The 17,826-nt window shown below is 38.6% G+C and overlaps 1 protein-coding gene across 3 annotated transcripts in view; it reads left to right on the top strand.

Annotated features, from left to right (window-relative positions):
• MOSPD2 (motile sperm domain containing 2) overlaps nucleotides 1-17,286 on the top strand; it is an 89,349-nt gene extending 72,063 nt beyond the window's left edge. Inside the window, exons 9-15 of one of the 3 annotated variants that reach the window (XM_068962089.1) lie at nucleotides 1,122-1,298; nucleotides 2,082-2,194; nucleotides 4,194-4,290; nucleotides 5,069-5,165; nucleotides 5,546-5,675; nucleotides 14,255-14,357; nucleotides 16,427-17,286. In XM_068962089.1, the coding sequence (XP_068818190.1) occupies nucleotides 1,122-1,298; nucleotides 2,082-2,194; nucleotides 4,194-4,290; nucleotides 5,069-5,165; nucleotides 5,546-5,675; nucleotides 14,255-14,357; nucleotides 16,427-16,468 (759 nt within the window). In that variant the 3' untranslated portion in view covers nucleotides 16,469-17,286. Of the gene's footprint in view, nucleotides 1-1,121; nucleotides 1,299-2,081; nucleotides 2,195-4,193; nucleotides 4,291-5,068; nucleotides 5,166-5,545; nucleotides 5,676-14,254; nucleotides 14,358-14,851; nucleotides 15,165-16,058; nucleotides 16,076-16,426 lie in introns of those variants that run through there. The other 2 variants (XM_068962090.1, XM_068962088.1) reach the window with 2 other exon arrangements.
• The last annotated feature ends 540 nt before the right edge of the window (nucleotides 17,287-17,826 follow it).

The following is a 17,826-nucleotide window of genomic DNA, read 5'->3' as shown; positions in this document are numbered from 1 at the left end:
CTGTGTTGCCACCCCATTGTTTGGTTTGAGGCATCCCAGCATTGGAACCTATAGGCTATTGGGAGGGACCAGGTTTTAGTGAGGAAATGGCGGCCTGCAGGAGGGCTCACACCCATGAATACTCTCCAGAACTACCACCACCGGTGTCTTTGTCCCCACAGTGAGCCATAACCACCCCGTCTCAGCAGAAGATCCTCCAGTATTAGCAGGTGGGTCTAACCCAGGCTCCTACGAGGTCACTGCTTTTCCCCTGGGTCCTGGTGGTCACAAGATTCTGTGTGTCACTATTGAGAGTGGAGTTTCTGTTTGCCCCAGTATTGTGGAATTCTTACAGTCAAATCCCATTGGCCTTCATAGCCAGATGCTCTGGAGGCTCCTACTCCCAATGCCAGACCCCCAGGCTGGGGAGGCTGGTGTAGGCCTCCGAACTTTCACTCCTGTGGGAGAACCTCTGTGATACAGGTATTTTCATTTGTGGGTCACCCACCTGGCATGTATGGGATTTGATTTTTACCATGCTTGTGCTCATCCTACTGTCTCCTTATGACTTCTTGTTTGTCTTTGGATATAGAGTATCTTTTTTGGTCAGTTCTAGTGTTTTATTCTCAATGGTTATTCAGCAATTAGTTGTGATTTTGGTGTTTTCATGAGAAGAGATGAGCTCACATCCTTCTACTCTGTCATCTTGTCTCAGCCCTCAATCAGAAATGTTTCATTTTTTATAAATATTTTTATGCCTTCTAGGTTTCATGTTATACTTAAAAAGGTCTTTCCTTACTTAGGTTTTGTGTTTCTTCATTTTGTTGTTTTTAATCCCCCTATTCCTGAAACTTACATGGTTTTAAAAAAATACACACATTTAAAGCTCTTACCTATCTGAAATTCTTTTTGGCATAAAGAACGAGCTGAAGATCCAACTTGGTTCTTTTACAGATGGCTGGCCAGTTGTCCCACACCACTTATTGCATTTTCCCATGCTGTTTTGAAATGCTTGCTTTGTTTTAAATTTCACTATCTAATTAACTCTATTTCCTTGGCCAGAGGAATGGATTTTAACTTTACTAAGAGTATTATTTCTCTACCCACCTCTCAGCAAGCTGATACAAATTCTTTTTTCTCAGGATCCTTTCAAGTATAGCTACCCACCACTTGTAGATGATGATTTCCAAACACCACTGTGTGAAAATGGGCCTATTGCCAGTGAGGATGAAGCTTCAAGTAAAGAAGATATAGAAAGTGATGGCAAAGATACCTTGGAAACAATTTCTAATGAAGAACAAACAACTCTTCCTAAAAAGGTAATTTTAACAAAAAAAATTTGAGAGACAAAAGATGTGATCTCGTCCCACCAGCTGGCTATGTGAATTTAGATAATTCACTAAACTTGCTGCCCTTCTATATCTTGAAATGTAAAAAGAGCAAGGATGACACTAGCTGACTGTTAGTACCACTACATTATATAAAAGGCTGATTCCATGCTTTGTATAAAAACACCTTGAAAGAATCCTTTTATCCAAAAAATGTTTTATCTGAAATAAAAGTAACTTAAAACGTACCCTTGATCTACCCCCTTTGTCACTTTTAAAGAGCACTGAGTTGTTATGTTTTTATATCAGGAACTTGATAGAGATATAAATATATTCTATGTAGAAAAGATTTTAAAATACATAAGGGAGGGGAATTCCCTTATGGTGGTCCAGTGGTTAGGATGCAGTGCTCTCACTGCCCAGGGCCCAGGTTTAGTCCCTGGTTGGGGAATTAAGATCCCACAAGCTGTGCAGTGTGGCCAAAAAAACTAAAAATAAAAAGACTCTTAAGAGAAAGACCATGTTACATTTTCTAAAGGGGCTTCTTTATATAGTAGGCACTCAAATATAGGTTAATGATCTGATTATTATATCTAAATTATATATTTAACATATAGTAAACCTAGCTTAAAGATTATAATTTGGATCGAGTCACTATAATGCTTATTTTGTGACCTAATGAACTGCCTGTCACTGCCTGTGTGAAACTCAATTTTTTTATCTTTTTTCATATATATATATATATATATATATATATATAAAATTTGTCTTTAGGGTAACATAATGGAACCTACTTCCAAAGCAGATGAGAATGAAAAAGTTGATTCCAAAATGAAAACTTTCAAGAAACCACTGAGTGTGTTTAAAGGGCCCTTATTACACATCAGGTAATGGCTAAGGATTTTATTAGCTATGCTTTTGTAACATATCTTGATTGTTTTGAGAGAACTGCAAAGTTAAGAAAATTTCTGGACTGTTTTTGAAACTGTGGACATGTAAAATTAAGGGGTATCTGAAGACTTACCTTGGTTTTCAAACATAGTATTGTAGCTACCTTTTTATTATTTATTCTGTTGAGTTTGTTTAAAAGGCCTTTATCCCACATTAGGTAATAATGAATACTCCCATATTAACAACAAATCTGAATGACATACATTTTTCTCATTTTATTGATAGTGTTTGACTTGCATAAGTTTGAGGTTGCCAGAAATGACACTGAAGTAGCCCTTTATTGATTTAACCTTCCAAAACTAAAGCTGAACCAGAAAAATAGGATTTTTACCAAAGCCAAATTTCAGCACATCTCTCTTTTTCTCTCCAGGGTGTTCAATCCAAAAAATTTAGTATGATTTCTTTATCATTATGTAGAGACCTTTCTCACTATTGATGCTTTGGGTTGGTAAATCTATATAGCCTTATTTAACAGTGCTTTATCAACTGTCTTCAGTAATGGCCTACTGTATCATTTTATATCCCTTTACTTGAAACCTTTCTATATAACTGTTAAAGACTCATGAACAGTAGAGCCAGACATTTTAAAGATCAAATTTGAAATTCTCTAATTGACAAGATTGATTTGTTGACACATATTTTAATTACTGTTATATTTGGATTTATCTTCACCATCTGCATGAGTGTGTGTGTGTGGCGGGTACAGGGGGAAACACACGTGCCTGTTCTCCTTTCCATGGTTTTGTTTTGTCGTTTTCCCTGCTTCAGAATTTTTTTCCTCATTTCCCCCTATACTAGTTTGCAAGCTAGTTTTTTTTTTCCTCTGGAGGCCTGTCACAACCTTAGTTCCTGGGCTACTGCTATTGAGATATGGCTAGAAGAGCCAGCTAGGGAGAAAGCCAACTCTGCAATGCCCACCAGAAAATCACAGTGCTTTTCCTCCACAGACCTGGGGACCTAACCAGCCTCTGTCTCCCCAGACCTTTTCATGGTTTTTGTGCTGGGTACTGAGAACAGTTGAAGACAGAAACTTCCTATCTTTTCTGTGGTATATTTCACGTGGGTTTTTAAAGGAAGCCAGCAGTCATGCCAATTTATCTCTTGTCCAAAGCTAGGCACAGCTCTCCAGGGAGAGCTCTTATTTAACAATGTGTTCTCTACACAATTCCTGATATAAAATGAGTCTGTTTAAAGATGGAGCTCAAAGTCAAGGGCTATCTGGCAAATTCACCTTTTTATTTAAAAATCATAGTCCTTTGTACTGTTTGGAGAGGCACCTGATGCAATTTAAATTTAGCTCATGTAATTAAATTACACAAACTGTGCTTGGGTCTTTATTTTTATTTTAGATCATGGGCATTACAGTGGCTAATAACAGTAAAAATTGCATTTTGAAGCTTACTGATTTTTTGACCAATTTTCCTGTAGTTCCCACGGCAAATCTTATGTTATTCTCCTTCCATGTTACTTAGAAAAAAACTATAGTCAGGAATTATTCTGTTACTTAAATATATCTCTGACTTTTTTAAGTTGGTGTATAGATATGTGCCCCATTCTAATGTTTGTAATTAGGTAAAGTTGAAGTGGCAATTTCTTCTCTGGTTCTTATCTGTCACCTGCCAAAGAGTTTCAGTAAATAAACCTTAAGATGGTGCTGGTTACAGGACTAATTCAGAATCCTCCTAATTCTCCCTTCTGTTCCTGCCTATTTTTCTTTTAGATCTTAGGGGAAACCATAGGACTTTTCAAATAGCATGCATTCATTCAGTCAGTAAGATTAAAATACAAAATGTATTAGGTAATTGTTTTGTAATCTTCTTTGATGAAATCTCTTCATACAAATGGGCATAACCAGATATTTTCCTTCAAGCTGATGATTAGATTTGTCATTTCTTCTGAGCAATACCAATGCCTTATGCTTTTATTACCATGTAGCCCAGCAGAAGAACTCTATTTTGGAAGTACAGACTCAGGAGAGAAGAAAGCTTTGATAGTTTTGACAAATGTAACAAAAAACATAGTGGCATTTAAGGTAAATATCTGAAAGATAATTTATAAGTTATGTGTGGAAATTGAAAGATTGATAATTTTGAGCTTGCATGTTTTTATTTATGATATTTTTAGGCTTGTTAAACTGCCTTTTAGCTCTAAGCTTATCTAAAATGTTCCCTTGAGGTCTGTATCTGTCTATAATATGCAGTAATAGGATACTGTCCAAATTAGTCCCAGGGTTTAATGTTTGTTATTTAAAAAAAAAAATCCTTTTTTCATTATATGAATAATAAGTAAGAGTGAAAAATAAAGCTATAAAATCAAAAGTGCATTTCCCCCCAAGTGCGGTATATTCTGGAGTATAGTTTATACTGGATACTAACCTGATGCTGAGCAGTAAGTATAACAGGACTGAGCCCACTATTGCCCATATGGTAGGTTTTACTTCCTTAAATCATCTACTTTCTGGATGTTCTTTGATTATCTAATGTTTTTCAATTTCTAAACACTGTTGTAACATGTATTCTAATGTATGTTGTGTTTTTGAATATGAAATATTTATCCTGTTAACCACCTGAATTTAATAATTAACAGTTGGGCTCATTTTTTTAATTTAAGAGGAAGGCTCAGTGACAGTTGGACTGATGAATGTTTCTTCCCAATAAATTGAGGTGCTTTTTACCTGTTGATGGGAAAAGATACATTTTAACCACCAAGGTGGTTTTATAGACTTTATTAACTGGTTTTTAAAAGTCATTTTTCAACCATTTCCCCCCAAAGAGCATGAAAGTTATTATGACTACTGTCTTTATAAACAGGTGAGAACAACTGCTCCGGAAAAGTACAGAGTCAAGCCCAGCAATAGCAGTTGTGACCCTGGTGCATCAGTTGATATAGCTGTGTCTCCCCATGGTGGTGAGTTGTCATCTGAGTGGCTGCAACAGGCTATTTATGGGGGACCTAGGGCTGGGTGATGAGTCAGCAGAGCTCAACTGGAATCTCGAAACTGGACTGTCAGCAAGTCACCTCACCATACTCTGGCCAACTGTAAAACGAGATGGTTGAATGAGTCTCATTAAAAAAATTGAACAACTAAACTTGTTGAAACTAATGCCAGCTGAAATTGAATTTCAAACCACAAAAGTCCTCATCTTTATAGGAGAGCTGCCTGTTTTACAATAGTTCCATATTATTCTTTTTCCTTAGTGTTGTTTTCTAGAACAATGCCTAAGCCACATGCCCAACCCTTTGTAAAGGTTCCTGTTTATGTATTAACTTGCCCTTTTGGAATGCAGGTTTAACAGTCTCTGCCCAAGACCGTTTTCTGGTAATGGCTGCAGAAATGGAACAGACATCTGGCACGGGTCCAGCAGAATTAACTCAGTTTTGGAAGGAAGTTCCTAGAAACAAAGTGATGGAGCACAGGTACTCTTTTTGATTCATAAGCTCTCAAACTGCAATGGGAAAAATCCCAAAGAGGGATGTGCCTACCTGGGCTAGGCAGGCATTCCTTCCTTCTTGCACTTGGCAGACACTAGGCTTACACTGTGGGCCCCAACTGCTGAAAGGCTCTAGGGTGCCCACGTGAATGGGACCTGGAGTGGCTCTAGGACTGCTAATAACAGAGACTTGCTGGCAGGCCAGTGCAAGATTCTGGATGTGTCAAAATTACAAGCACAGGTATTTCTCTTCCAGCAGTAAACCTTTATAGGAATGCTCACTTTATGTACCAGAATGTTTGCTGCAGCATTGTTTGTACTAGTGGAAAATGAAAAAGAGCCTAAATGATCATCAGGAAAGTAACAGCAGAATAGCCACACTAAGGAGTACTCTGCAGCCATTCAAAAGAGTGTACTATGTCTGTTTGTTCTGATACAGGAAAAAGACATCTGATATAGTATTAGGAAAAGAAAAGAACCTACTCACAGAAAAATATGTATGACAGTTACCTCTTTAAGAGGAGAAAACCCTGACTGTATAGGCATATTACACATGTACATCTGTGCATGCATGCAAGTCATTTACATCTTAAAAAGATGTATAGGTAAGAGAAGGTTGGTTATGGGTCTTTTTTTTTTTTCTCAGTGTGCCCAGTTTTGCTCCCCAAGGGACAGTTGTTGGTCATAACTGAACAGTGGGATGCTGTGGGCATCTAGCAGGTAGACACCAGGGATGCTACTCAGTGTACCCCTCTGCACAGGGTACACCGCCCCCCCCCCCCCGCCACCGCTGAAGAATGGTGCAGCCCAGAATGTATTGAGGAAGCTCAGTTGAGGACAGTTAAGATGGCTACTCTGATGGTGTTTGAGTAGGACATGAAGGAAATGAGAGAAAGCCATGTAGGTAACTGGGACAAGAGCTTTCCAGGTAGAGAGAACCACAAATGAAAAAGCTGTGTTCCTGGCCTGTGTGAGGAACAGCAAAGTCATTGGAGCCTAAATCAAGTAAGGTGGGTGGCAGGGGCCAAATCATTCTCATAGTGAGAACTGATGACTCTAAGAGGAGAAACCATTACCTGGTGCTGAGCAGAGCCATGAGGTAAGTGACTTACGTAAAGGATTCCTCTGGGAGGCTGTGTAGAAAATAGACTGTGGGCAGACAGAATATTAACACTTAAATAGAACCTCCTATATGCTAGTACTGGTGTAAGTGTGTTACTCATATTTATTCATTTAGTTAGTAGGACAACTCTGCGTGCATGCTTGGTCACTTCTGTCGTGTCCAACTCTTTGTGACCCCTATAGACTGTAGCCCGCCAGCCTCCTCTGTCCATGGGATTCTCCAGGCAAGAATACTGGAGTGGGTTGCCATTTCCTTCTCCATAGGGTCTTCCTGACCCAGGATCAAACCCGTGTCTCTTAATGTCTCCTACACTGGTGGGTTCTTAACCACTAGCGCCACCTGGGAAAGTTAGGTATAGGTAATTATTTTTCTCTATAGATGAGAAGCTAGGAAGTCTATTAATGGCTGTGGTTGATTTTAACACATAATGACTGGAACAGAATGTGAGAGGACCCATACTAAGAAAGAATGTTGGAGAGGAAGCAGGGCCCAGAGGAGGAGCTTGGTCACCATTGTAAAACCACAGGGAGAACATTGACCTGACGTGAAATGCCTTGGACGAGATTATCATTTTCAGGTCATTCATAGGTAAGAGAGCAAGAAAAATAAGAAAGGGTCTAGAAAGACAAGCTGTATTTCCACTAGGCTAGGTCTGACTTTTCCCCAGTGAAAGAGGGTAAAAGTTACACTTAGACCTAGCCTAGAGGAATATTTAGTGGCCAAACAAAGGAGGACAATACAGGGAGTCAGGCGGGAAACCAGTAAGTGAGCTGCGCCCTCAAAACTCAGGTTAGAGTATGTTTCATGAAGGAGCAAACTGCTACCAGTGTCTGTCAAAGATGACATGTGAGTGGTGGCCACTGCTGATGACATCATAGAGGTCACTGATGACCTCACAAGGATCAGTTTAGTTGGCAGGAGTCAACTGCCCAAGAAACGTAAGTAAAGAGTCTCCTGAAGGTTTGGCTTATTTAGGCAGGACCAGGGTCATCTTTAGAAGGAAGAATGTGTTGTGTTTTGGGTTTTTAGTGGGAGCTGTTTGAGCACTGTTTAAAACCACGGTAAGAACAATTTCAGAAGGAGAAGCTGACCTTACAAGGTAAATCACTGACCATGAAATTCCTGAGAAAGAAGGAACAAAACCTAAAACCCAGGTAGAGGTCAGCCTTAAGTCAAGAGGGAGAAGGGAACACAGATCCTAGGTAAGGCTCGTGCTGGTTGTGATGTGTTTTTAAATGGAGTGTTTAGATATTTAAATTTCAAGTTATATTACAAGAGGGCCTACTTTTGAAGTGCTTATGAAACCATACCTTAAAATTACCAGGTTTTTTTCCTAGTCTTGTTACATATGAGTTGTTTTGTTGTCTTATTTTGTAAATCAGTTCCTAATGGCTTGCTGTTCTATAACTGTCAAAAGAGAATCCATCACTTACAGAAACAGGGAGACTTGGTGGTTTAGCACTGAAGGCCAGGTGAGAGCACTGCTTCCCAGGTAGAAAGGGTGGTTTCCTTCAGATCCTTAGATTGGGTGAATTCTATTGAATACTATTGAATACCTTATATAAAAGAAAACTTCTCATAGGTTATTGAGGACTGTGTATAATTGTGTTCTTTGTGCAATAAAGCTAGAAGATGTAGGAAAGGAAAAATAATTTCTCCTCTACCCTTCTAAGTTCTTGGCTAAGACCCACTGTATAAAAGCCAGATGCACAGGAGAGAAACAGAGAAACAGAAGTTTCATAACATGGACACCTCCTGTAAATGCGAGAGAAACCTAGGAAAACTAAAAGTTACTCACCCAAATGGTGCAGCCCATCAGCACCTCCAGCTGAGGACCAAAGAAAGCCAGTTCTGAGCTGCTGTCAGGGAAAGCACGGTAAACATGGGTAAGTAAGGTTATTGTGCCAATTGAGGCAAGTTCCTCTCTTCTTGAGGTCCCCAAAGTATCCTGAGGTTCCTGAGCTTGCCAGGAAGTGACTTTCCTTACTCCCCTAGTAAGGCTGTCTGAAAACAAGGTACCAGGTGAGTTTTTTCCCCAAGTGTCTCTAGTTCCTTACAGCCATCTGCTCATACCTGTCTTTATGCATTTCATTTTCAATATGACATTTGAGTCATAAACCTTGATAATATAACCATGTTTCCAATTGTGTCCTGTTACAAAGGGAACAGATTCTCATTGAACTTATGCAAATAACTGTATCACCATGAGAATGAGAATATCACTAAGTGTTTCCAGATTTTGGAGGGATCAGGTATGGAAAAACATTGTCTCAATTCTGCTTACAAAGGTATAATTTACCAAATTGCAGTAAATCACAGATACCATAAGAGAAAAAGTTTTCCTTAAATCTGGAGAAACAGAACATTGTATTTCTAACCAAAAGTCATAAAAATTAGAATCATTTTCATCAGCTTCATTCAATTCCATGTTATTAATTTTTGTTCTGCTTGAGTCCAGTTTTTCCATTAGTTCTGGAAATTCCTACCCAGTTCAGTTTTATAATTTTGAAGTTATCAGAAACCTGAATCCTACAGTGTTTGTCAGAGTCCTTTTTGTGAGTCTCTTTGAAGATGAAACATGTATCTCTACAAATACAATCAAGAAGGTTTAGTATTCTTATTTGACAATGTGTCTCATGTAATTGGGGGCGTCCCTGGTGGCTCGAACAGTAAAGAATCTTGTCTGCAATGCGGAAGACGTGGGTTTGATTCCTGGGTCAGGAAAAGCCCCTGGAGAAGGAAAGGGTAACCCACTCTTGCCTGGGAAATCCCATGGAGAGAGGGGCCTGGCGGGCTACAGTCCATGGGATCACAGTCGGATAGGACTGAGCGACTAACACTTTCACTCACATAATTTAATCTATCAAATAAGCCTAAGTGGTTTAATATATTTTTATAATGAGAGAAAACACATCTTTCCACAGAGGCCCTGTGGAAAGTCCCAAAGTTAGTTAGAGGTCAAAAAGATTTCATTTAGAATTTGATGTGGGGAAGCTTGTCAAAAATATCAAAAGGTTTGGACACTTGACTAAATAGAATCATAAATTATTATGGAACAATACTTACATATCCAATTAACCAAAGTGACAGTTAAATTTCGAAGGCAAATACAGATGGTCACTTAGCTCTTAATCTTTAAAAGACTGTTTGCTAAAGTAATCAAAGACCTGATGATAAAGATAACTAGAAACACAGGAAATCATTTTAATACAATCAAATCTTTGATTTCTAGGCAGATTACTTAGAAAGGGTAAAGAAAAACCTTTCACAATCTCCTAGTGGGGGCAGACCAGTAGTCTAATAAAACTGTCCTTTAACCAATAAATGAAAGAAAATTTGTTTTATGTACTTACACTATTAAGCTTATTTTTAAAACCCTTAAAACAAATTTATTCAATTTTAGCGCTCTTGACTATACAAGGTAACATTTTCTCTTCCTCTCTCTTCCCAGCTTTCTATATGCCTTTAGTTTGTCCTTTATTCTCCTACTTTCTATTCTGAAATAACTAGCTTTACTTTAGGATATAATTACTTTCACTTCTCTTAGTCAAAAATATCCCAACTCTTGCATATGGAGTTATTATACTTATTTCTAGTATTATAACTTTCATAACTCTTAGAAACTAATTTCTGGTGAAAACAAAACAAGCACTTGCAGTCTGTTACACCAGCATTCTTTAAACTGGCAAATTTATGAATATAGTTCATCATTTCTAGAAACAGATGTTTCCTCCTAGAATAGTTTTTTAACATGGCACAAGATATGACTATGTCTTATGTATCCAAATATCTTCCATTCTGTACTAAGAAGCCCAAAGTAGATAAACCTATGTTTAGTAATGTTTCAGTATTTTATCTTATTTGGAAATGACCTAGATATTCAATTAATTCCCTATCATTTAACGTAGCAAAACTCTCAACTCTCAAGCAATCAAAGATATTTAGAAAACTATTTTTAAGAAATATAAAACATCCTCAGTGCTGAAAAGCTCACCTACAAACTTTTATCCCTGTGACTTGTTAGGTCAAGTGATTTAGATAGAATTGTTCAGTCTATTCATAAAAACATCGAGGCACAGTGTCAGCCATCATCCCAAGCTGTTTTTCTTGCTGACAGATTTTGTAACAGAGCTAACATGAGCTTATTTGAGTAGTAAGTCCAGGTAGAATAAAAGTTGCATCTCTTGATGACGCTGAATTAAACCAACAAACTTAACCCAGCTTTTTATTTACCAAAAATTATCCCAGATCACGTGAACTTGGAAAAAAAAAATCGGGGTTAGTTTCTATATTTGAGAGTTCTAGGAATATTTAATTTGAAAACCACTTTTTTTCTTTATGCCAATTAAATAGAACTTTTATGAATTAGTTTTTACAGTACCATGCAGAGATAGAAAAATACCACACATTTGTTAACACATATATAAACACATGTAAACAGATGCAAACAGAGATCTTAAAGCTTTGGTTCTAAATTTTTAGCCCTGATTTTTGGTACAGTAACACAAAACTCACTAGCTTATAAAAGAACAGGTGAATCCAAATTGTGTTTCTGGCAGCTGGAGTAAGTTTACCTTCTCAGGGTGCTAAGATATATGTTTTAACTGATATATATATGTATGTATGTATGTATATGTATGGTTTTTTCATTTGTCCAGTTTCAAAATAGCTCCTTTTTTGCCTTCTGATGAGAATCATTTTCCGAGAATTTGCATTTCTAAAAGCTGGCTATCATGTCCTAAAGAAGGTGGGGACAGAAAATTTACAACACAAAGGCACTGAGAAAGTGTCTTTAAGTTTTTTGCCTGGAGTTTTGGGGGTACTTTGCCTAATATCAGAGGTGTAGAGTAATTACCATATAAGTTTTTCCAAGTACAGAACAGTTCTATTTCCAGTGTCCTGGTCTTTGACAATGCCTACAGGTATTTCGAGATATTAATAAATAGGGCAGGTTTTCGAACTGGTTAGGATAAGTGAACACTGAATTGCTTCTAGAGCTGAATTTCTGGCTTTGTAAAGATTTGCAGGACAAAGACAGTTGCTTTTAATGCCTCAAAAAATTGGATTGCAGCCTGAATGATATCAAGGGACTGACCTGCCATCCAACTACATTTTCTTCAATTTGCTTTATATCAGGGAGAAGATTTCCAATTAAGATGGAAATCAAATGATTTCTGTGTTCTGGAGTTTCAGGGCTTAATGCAGCATGCTTTACAAAATTCAGATAAAGCATTCAACAAGGCCTTTGAATGTTCTCCTTTTTCTGAGTGCACAATTCAGCCTTGGACCAATTCACCTTCAGGGAGGGGGTAGGGGAAGCCTTTACTATTGCTTCTATCAGCCTCTGAATATTGGTTTATCCATTTCCTGATTATTTGGGAGGAATTGTGGTCATATTTGCTGTGTGAGTGAGTGTACCTGTTTTCCGCAGGGGGCCATCTGGTGTATGTGATAACTATAGTATAATTGTGGATGTTAAGAACACCCCTGCACAGCCAATCAAGGTCCTTGGGAGCGGGGAACTGATCTTTTTAACTCTTCTCTAAATTTGATAGATATGTTCTAAAAGTGGAGCTAAAAAGAACTTTGTCATTTCATCTTGCTAAGGATGTCCCTAAGCTGACTGCCATACTCCTTCATGTCCTCCTTTCAAGTTAGTCTTTCCCTAGATAGCAAAGAAGTTAATTGTTTAGGATGAGAGCTCTGAAACATGTTAAACACAAAAGTTTCTCCAATTCGAAAGATCCATCATTTGGCCATTGACAAGTAACATCTTATGTTACTTTCAATAGCAACCCACACCAATAAGCCTTTTGATGGCTTAACCATGGATGCAAGAGGCATCCCAAAACGGGGTGCTTTAAGATGCAGCCCTCACAAAATTCAGAAAGCTCACTTCCAGAATTAGCCTCAGGAAGCCAAGACCTTCACTGTCACATGTGCTAAGGACAGTGTCATGAGAAGTGTCTCCAGTTTCCCACAAGAATGTGATAATGCTCTCAGTTACAAACCTCCTCATCTGTGACACCGGGTGGGCGCTGTAGGAACAGGACTTCTGCACTAAAGGAGGCAAGGTTGCAAGGACAAGGGCCCTTTATGCCAAACTCCCACAACAGCTGGAAGGATCAGAGAAGGCCGCTTATCACTTTGTGTCTTGGATCCCCAGCCTATGCAGTTGGTCATGAGATGCATGTAGATACGAGCATCATCTAGCTGGCAGCGACCAGAGAGAATACTCTCATTGGTCGTAAAGCCAAGCTCTCAGGACAGAATGAAACAAAAGCAAAGTCTCACCTGTCCTGTGGTTCTCCTTATGCCAAACACCACAAAAGATAGAGATAAAACAACCACCATCTCTGGGAGGAAAAAGGACCAGTAGAAAACAGAAGTCCTGAAAATAAAAGTCTCTACCAGAGTCAAGACACCTAAGGAACTAGCTGACCCTTATCTTCTCCTGCTAATCTCTATTTGGAAAAGAAGGGGCAAGGTGAAATGTTTACCTTCGTCTCTCAGCTGCCCCCAGAGTGAAATTCGGGAGAGAGGACTGTGGTAAGAATCCTTACCCTCTCTGGCTTCTTCCGTATTTCCAGGATCTCATTTGCAGGGTCCCAAGCGAGGATGGTGTCCCGGCAGGTCCCATGGGAGATTGCCAACCTGTAGGAGAGGAAAAAGACTTCACCCTTTACTTTTTTGGGTTCTTGACTGAGACATCCCCCCAGCCTGCATAATCATAGACAGATGAATAGAAGAAAACAGGAGAAAAACAGAAGTTAAATAGCATGTATAACTCCTGTATACTGGAGGGATACCCAGGAAAACAGTCAAACTCCCTGAAGTGGCCCATGACATCACCTTAAATATCATCTCCAACTAAAGATAAAAGATGATGTTAGGGGTGAGGGACTGGGAGGTGAGCAGGACAAGCACGGTATACACAGGTAAGGTTGTCCCACATACTTAAGTCCCCACCTTCTCCACTCGTAAGAGTTTCCAGAGGTTTAGAGTCATCCTCCTCTTTCTGCTGTAGAGAAGGCGACTTCTTGTGTAAACTGTAAATGTCTCTCACAAAAAGGTAACTGCTATTCAGTCCATGGGGTCATGGACTACATTGCTGCAGTCCCTGGGGTCGCAAAGAGCCAAACGCGACTGAGCTGAACTGATTCAGTTTCCAGAACTTTTCCTGTGTCTGCTTTTTCTTAGAGAATAACCAGCTCAAGATAAACCATGTGCCACAGAGGCATACTTTGAGGGGATGACAAATTCTGCTGCCCTTCGAAGATAAATACACACTGAGTGGCTCCCTTAGGTATCTCTGGGCAGAGAAGTGAATGCTTTCCCCTCTGTGACACACTTCTGTGTTTACTTTCTTTCACCTTATATTTTACTTTTTTAATAATTCATTAACAGCTTTAAGAAGTTACGTTTCCCTTGGATTTTCATAGGTTACGATGCCATATTGTTGACAGCTATAAACCATCTAGTCTTACATGGAAAGATCACGCCTTTAACATGTCAGTTAAAACCAGCGAAGACCTCTGCCATCAGGTAAGTGTTCTTTCTTCCCAACTAAAACAGTCCTTAATGTTAATCAATATTAGAAATCCATTTATCCCCACTGACATAAGGAAACCTTTTGGCATGACAGAAATGCTCTCCTCTTCGTGAAGGGAAACCAGATCAGAAATGGTAAGCGGTGAGTTACTTTCAGAGAGCTGTTTCTTTCTGAAAGCTCATCGAAAAACATGATCTCCCAGAAAAGGTATCATGTAGTGCATTTACATTTGAAAAAGGTGGAGGGCCTCTTTCTGAAGAGTTGGTCTCAGTACCTCCAGGAAATCATAGCTTTGCTCCTTTTCAAAACAAGAATAAAGAGAGGCACATCTCCTCACCAGCCAAGGCTAATTCCTCATTGCCTTTCCACCCAGCCTCTCAGAGTGCATGGACTCTCCCGTACTTGTTTGTGGGGTTTCTAATATTCGTTTGTCACGCACATGATTAATGTACTGATGCAAACCTTTCATCCTCTTTTCCGTCTTCAGCTCAGTTGTTTGGTAGCGACCACTAGGAAGCTTGAAGACCAAGTCCAACAATGTATCCGGTTCCAGCAGCTGCTACTTGCCCTAACTGTGCTCTTGCTTACCTTTATGGTTTCTTTTTTCTATCTGTTGCACAGTTAAAGAAGTGGGCCTTAGTGGGAGCAAGTGTCGCACATCTGTGCTTCCACCAGAATTGAAACATTCTTGAAATAAACTAGTAGAATGAGCAAACACTGAAGAGATTGATTATGAGAGTCTATGGGTAGTAGTCAAGTAAGTAAAGGCATAGCTGTTGTGTGACTTAATAGTTTACAGATAATTTATTTTCCCCTCCTGAATACTTTTAAAGCTTGTTTTATCATATATATATATATATATGTTTATATATATATGTATGTATATGTTAGCTGAACAGAAAAGTAACTTGCTTTGTTGCAGCCAAAACACGTCATCTGCTTTTTTTTTTTTAAACAGTTATTATAGCTGAGCCAACTTAGTTTTTCTATACTGTGTATATAGAACAATGTATATTGAAAAAAAAAAAAAAAAAGACGTTACTTATACAGAGTCATTTCTGTAACCAGGACTTTGTCATTTTGAGAACTACTAACACGTGCTAGTTGATGTTCTTTTGAAATGTACAACTACTTAATGCCAAACCACCTGTAGCCTTTGTTTCCTCTCCATCTTCCTTAAAGGTCTGCCTGCCTTTTATTAATCTCAGACTTTGTCTTGAACAATCACATTCTCATTGAGGTAGGCCTGGGGAACTAAGTCTGGTTGGATTTTCTCTGAAATCTGTCAGTAACATCTGGAAGGAGAACCTCTCCAGTCCTTTTTATGCAGTTTCCTGTTGCTCTCTGGCTGAACACATACCTTTTTGCTTCACCTATTAGAAAGGCCTGATCCTCCATTGGACCATCTTCACCTTCTTTTCTAAATGAAAGGAGTTAGATAAACATATTTTTTGAAAAGTTAATTTTTGAAAAAGATGCCTAGCAGTATAATTCATTTACATTTCAGTTTCTTGTTAAAATCAGGCATGAGAGGGGAACTTGACAAAAGACTGGAGTATTTAAGAGGGTGGGGAAAAAAAGTGAAACTTAGGTTGTCAGTTCTCCATTTTAGAAGTGAAAAATATTACTTGGTGATCGACTGTCCAACCTTCAGACCAAGGTTAACTGACTTGATCTTCCACCTTTGTCAACAGCAATACTGAGGACAGTTCCTCAATTCCTAACATGAAACACCTCGCAGGAGCAGAGCCTAATAAAAGTAGTTTGTTTTCTCATCAATATAACCAGTTTGGGTCCCTGTTGCTTCACATGTAAATCTACTTTATATGAAAGACAAAACATGGTCTGTAAAATAAATTTTGAGTTGTGATTGAGCCACGTTTGGAGAATGTTTTATTCTGAGGTTGCAGTGTTGGCGGCTTTCATCTTGAGAACTTGATGAATCCAAAATGGCATTATGAAGAATGAAAAGAGAGACTTCCTTGAAAATTGGCCTAGGAAATAAAACCTTAAATGGATACTGGTCTGATACTTTGTCTTAATTTGGGTTTTTCTGTTTCAGTTTGTCACCTCCAGACGTGAAAGTGACTGCAGTCCACCCTAAGTACTGTTCATAGTTTCTCCCTGTGTGCACAGCGGTTTCCCCTTATATGGTAGATCGCTGGCTTTACTATAGTCTAATCCCAAATTGTCTATGTGTTTTGTTCTTTTGCAAATAATGTGGAAATAGTCAAAATTGGAAATGTATTATGTTTCATGTGATAATTACATAAACTCACTAAAATGTTTTTCCCTGATGTCTGGCCAGTTGAATTTAATAACATATCTTGTTAACATTTGTCTGTCTATTAAATGTGACTAAGCAAAATGTACTGAAAATTAACCATAAAATCAAAGGTATCTAAACTTTTGTACTTGTCTTGATTGGTTACATATATTTATATTTGATTTTATTCTGTCTTCCTTTGATTTTATTTAATCACATTTGTATGATTATTTTGAGTACTCTATAATTATTTTTTAATATGACATTACCTGTTTATGACCAGATTACCAAGGACCAACATTTAGATTTAGAGTGTTTTCACTTGGGAATGGAAATTCACAGAGTTTCCATGAAAACATTAATGAAGTATCATTATAGGCAAGTAGCCTAAAAATACAATTGCTGGTAAACCTAGTCTCAAATTTCATAATATACCATAACTGTTTTTATATCTTGCCACTAATTTTGACTGGATTTAAGAGCACTTTATTGTACAATTGCAAAAAAAAAATATATTCCTAGAATTGTTGCCAGTGTAATTTCTCTAATGTTCTGGTGCTTTTCATATATTTTCAGTATTTTTATTACTATATTGGTATTTTCTTTGTATAAATTGATCAAAAGAACATGCTTTCTATTTTAATATGTTTTAGAAAAATAATTACATTTATGCAATAAATATCATCAGGAAAAACCTCTGGTCTCTAATTCATAAAGCATCTTAAAAAATCAATGCTCAGGCTCACACTGACCTTTCAAAAATCACATTAATTTCTCCTGGACCTGCTTACCTTTTTATAAGGAGGGCACTGCAGAATTCCAAAGACAGTTGTGGTTTCGGGAGAACCCAACCTCATTGTATCTTGTTTCTTGTCGCCCAGGGTCAGGGTCTGCTGCTCGGGGCTGCTCTCCATTTTCCTGACTCAGCATTGGCCTCACTGTCAGAGCTGGGCCTCCATCGTAGAACATACCACTAGAGTGGCCACCCAAGTGACAACTGCCCCACATCCCCCATCCTAGTACCCACACACCTGCCTGCCTGGCTGCCGGGCACGTGGCAGGAAGTCCCTGCAAGAGGGCATCAGAGCGGCTGGGGGCGGGGGCAGCCCTGGATGGGGACTGCAAAGGCCCTGGGGAGTGTGTGGGCTCCTCGCCATTGGAAAACACAACTCCCAAGTGCAGCTCCATAAAACAGA

The sequence above is a fragment of the Capricornis sumatraensis genome, chromosome X, assembly GCF_032405125.1.
Source record: "Capricornis sumatraensis isolate serow.1 chromosome X, serow.2, whole genome shotgun sequence".
NCBI lineage: Eukaryota > Metazoa > Chordata > Mammalia > Artiodactyla > Bovidae > Capricornis > Capricornis sumatraensis.
Note: the sequence above shows the minus strand (reverse complement) of the source record. Positions and strands in the feature narration are given on the sequence as shown.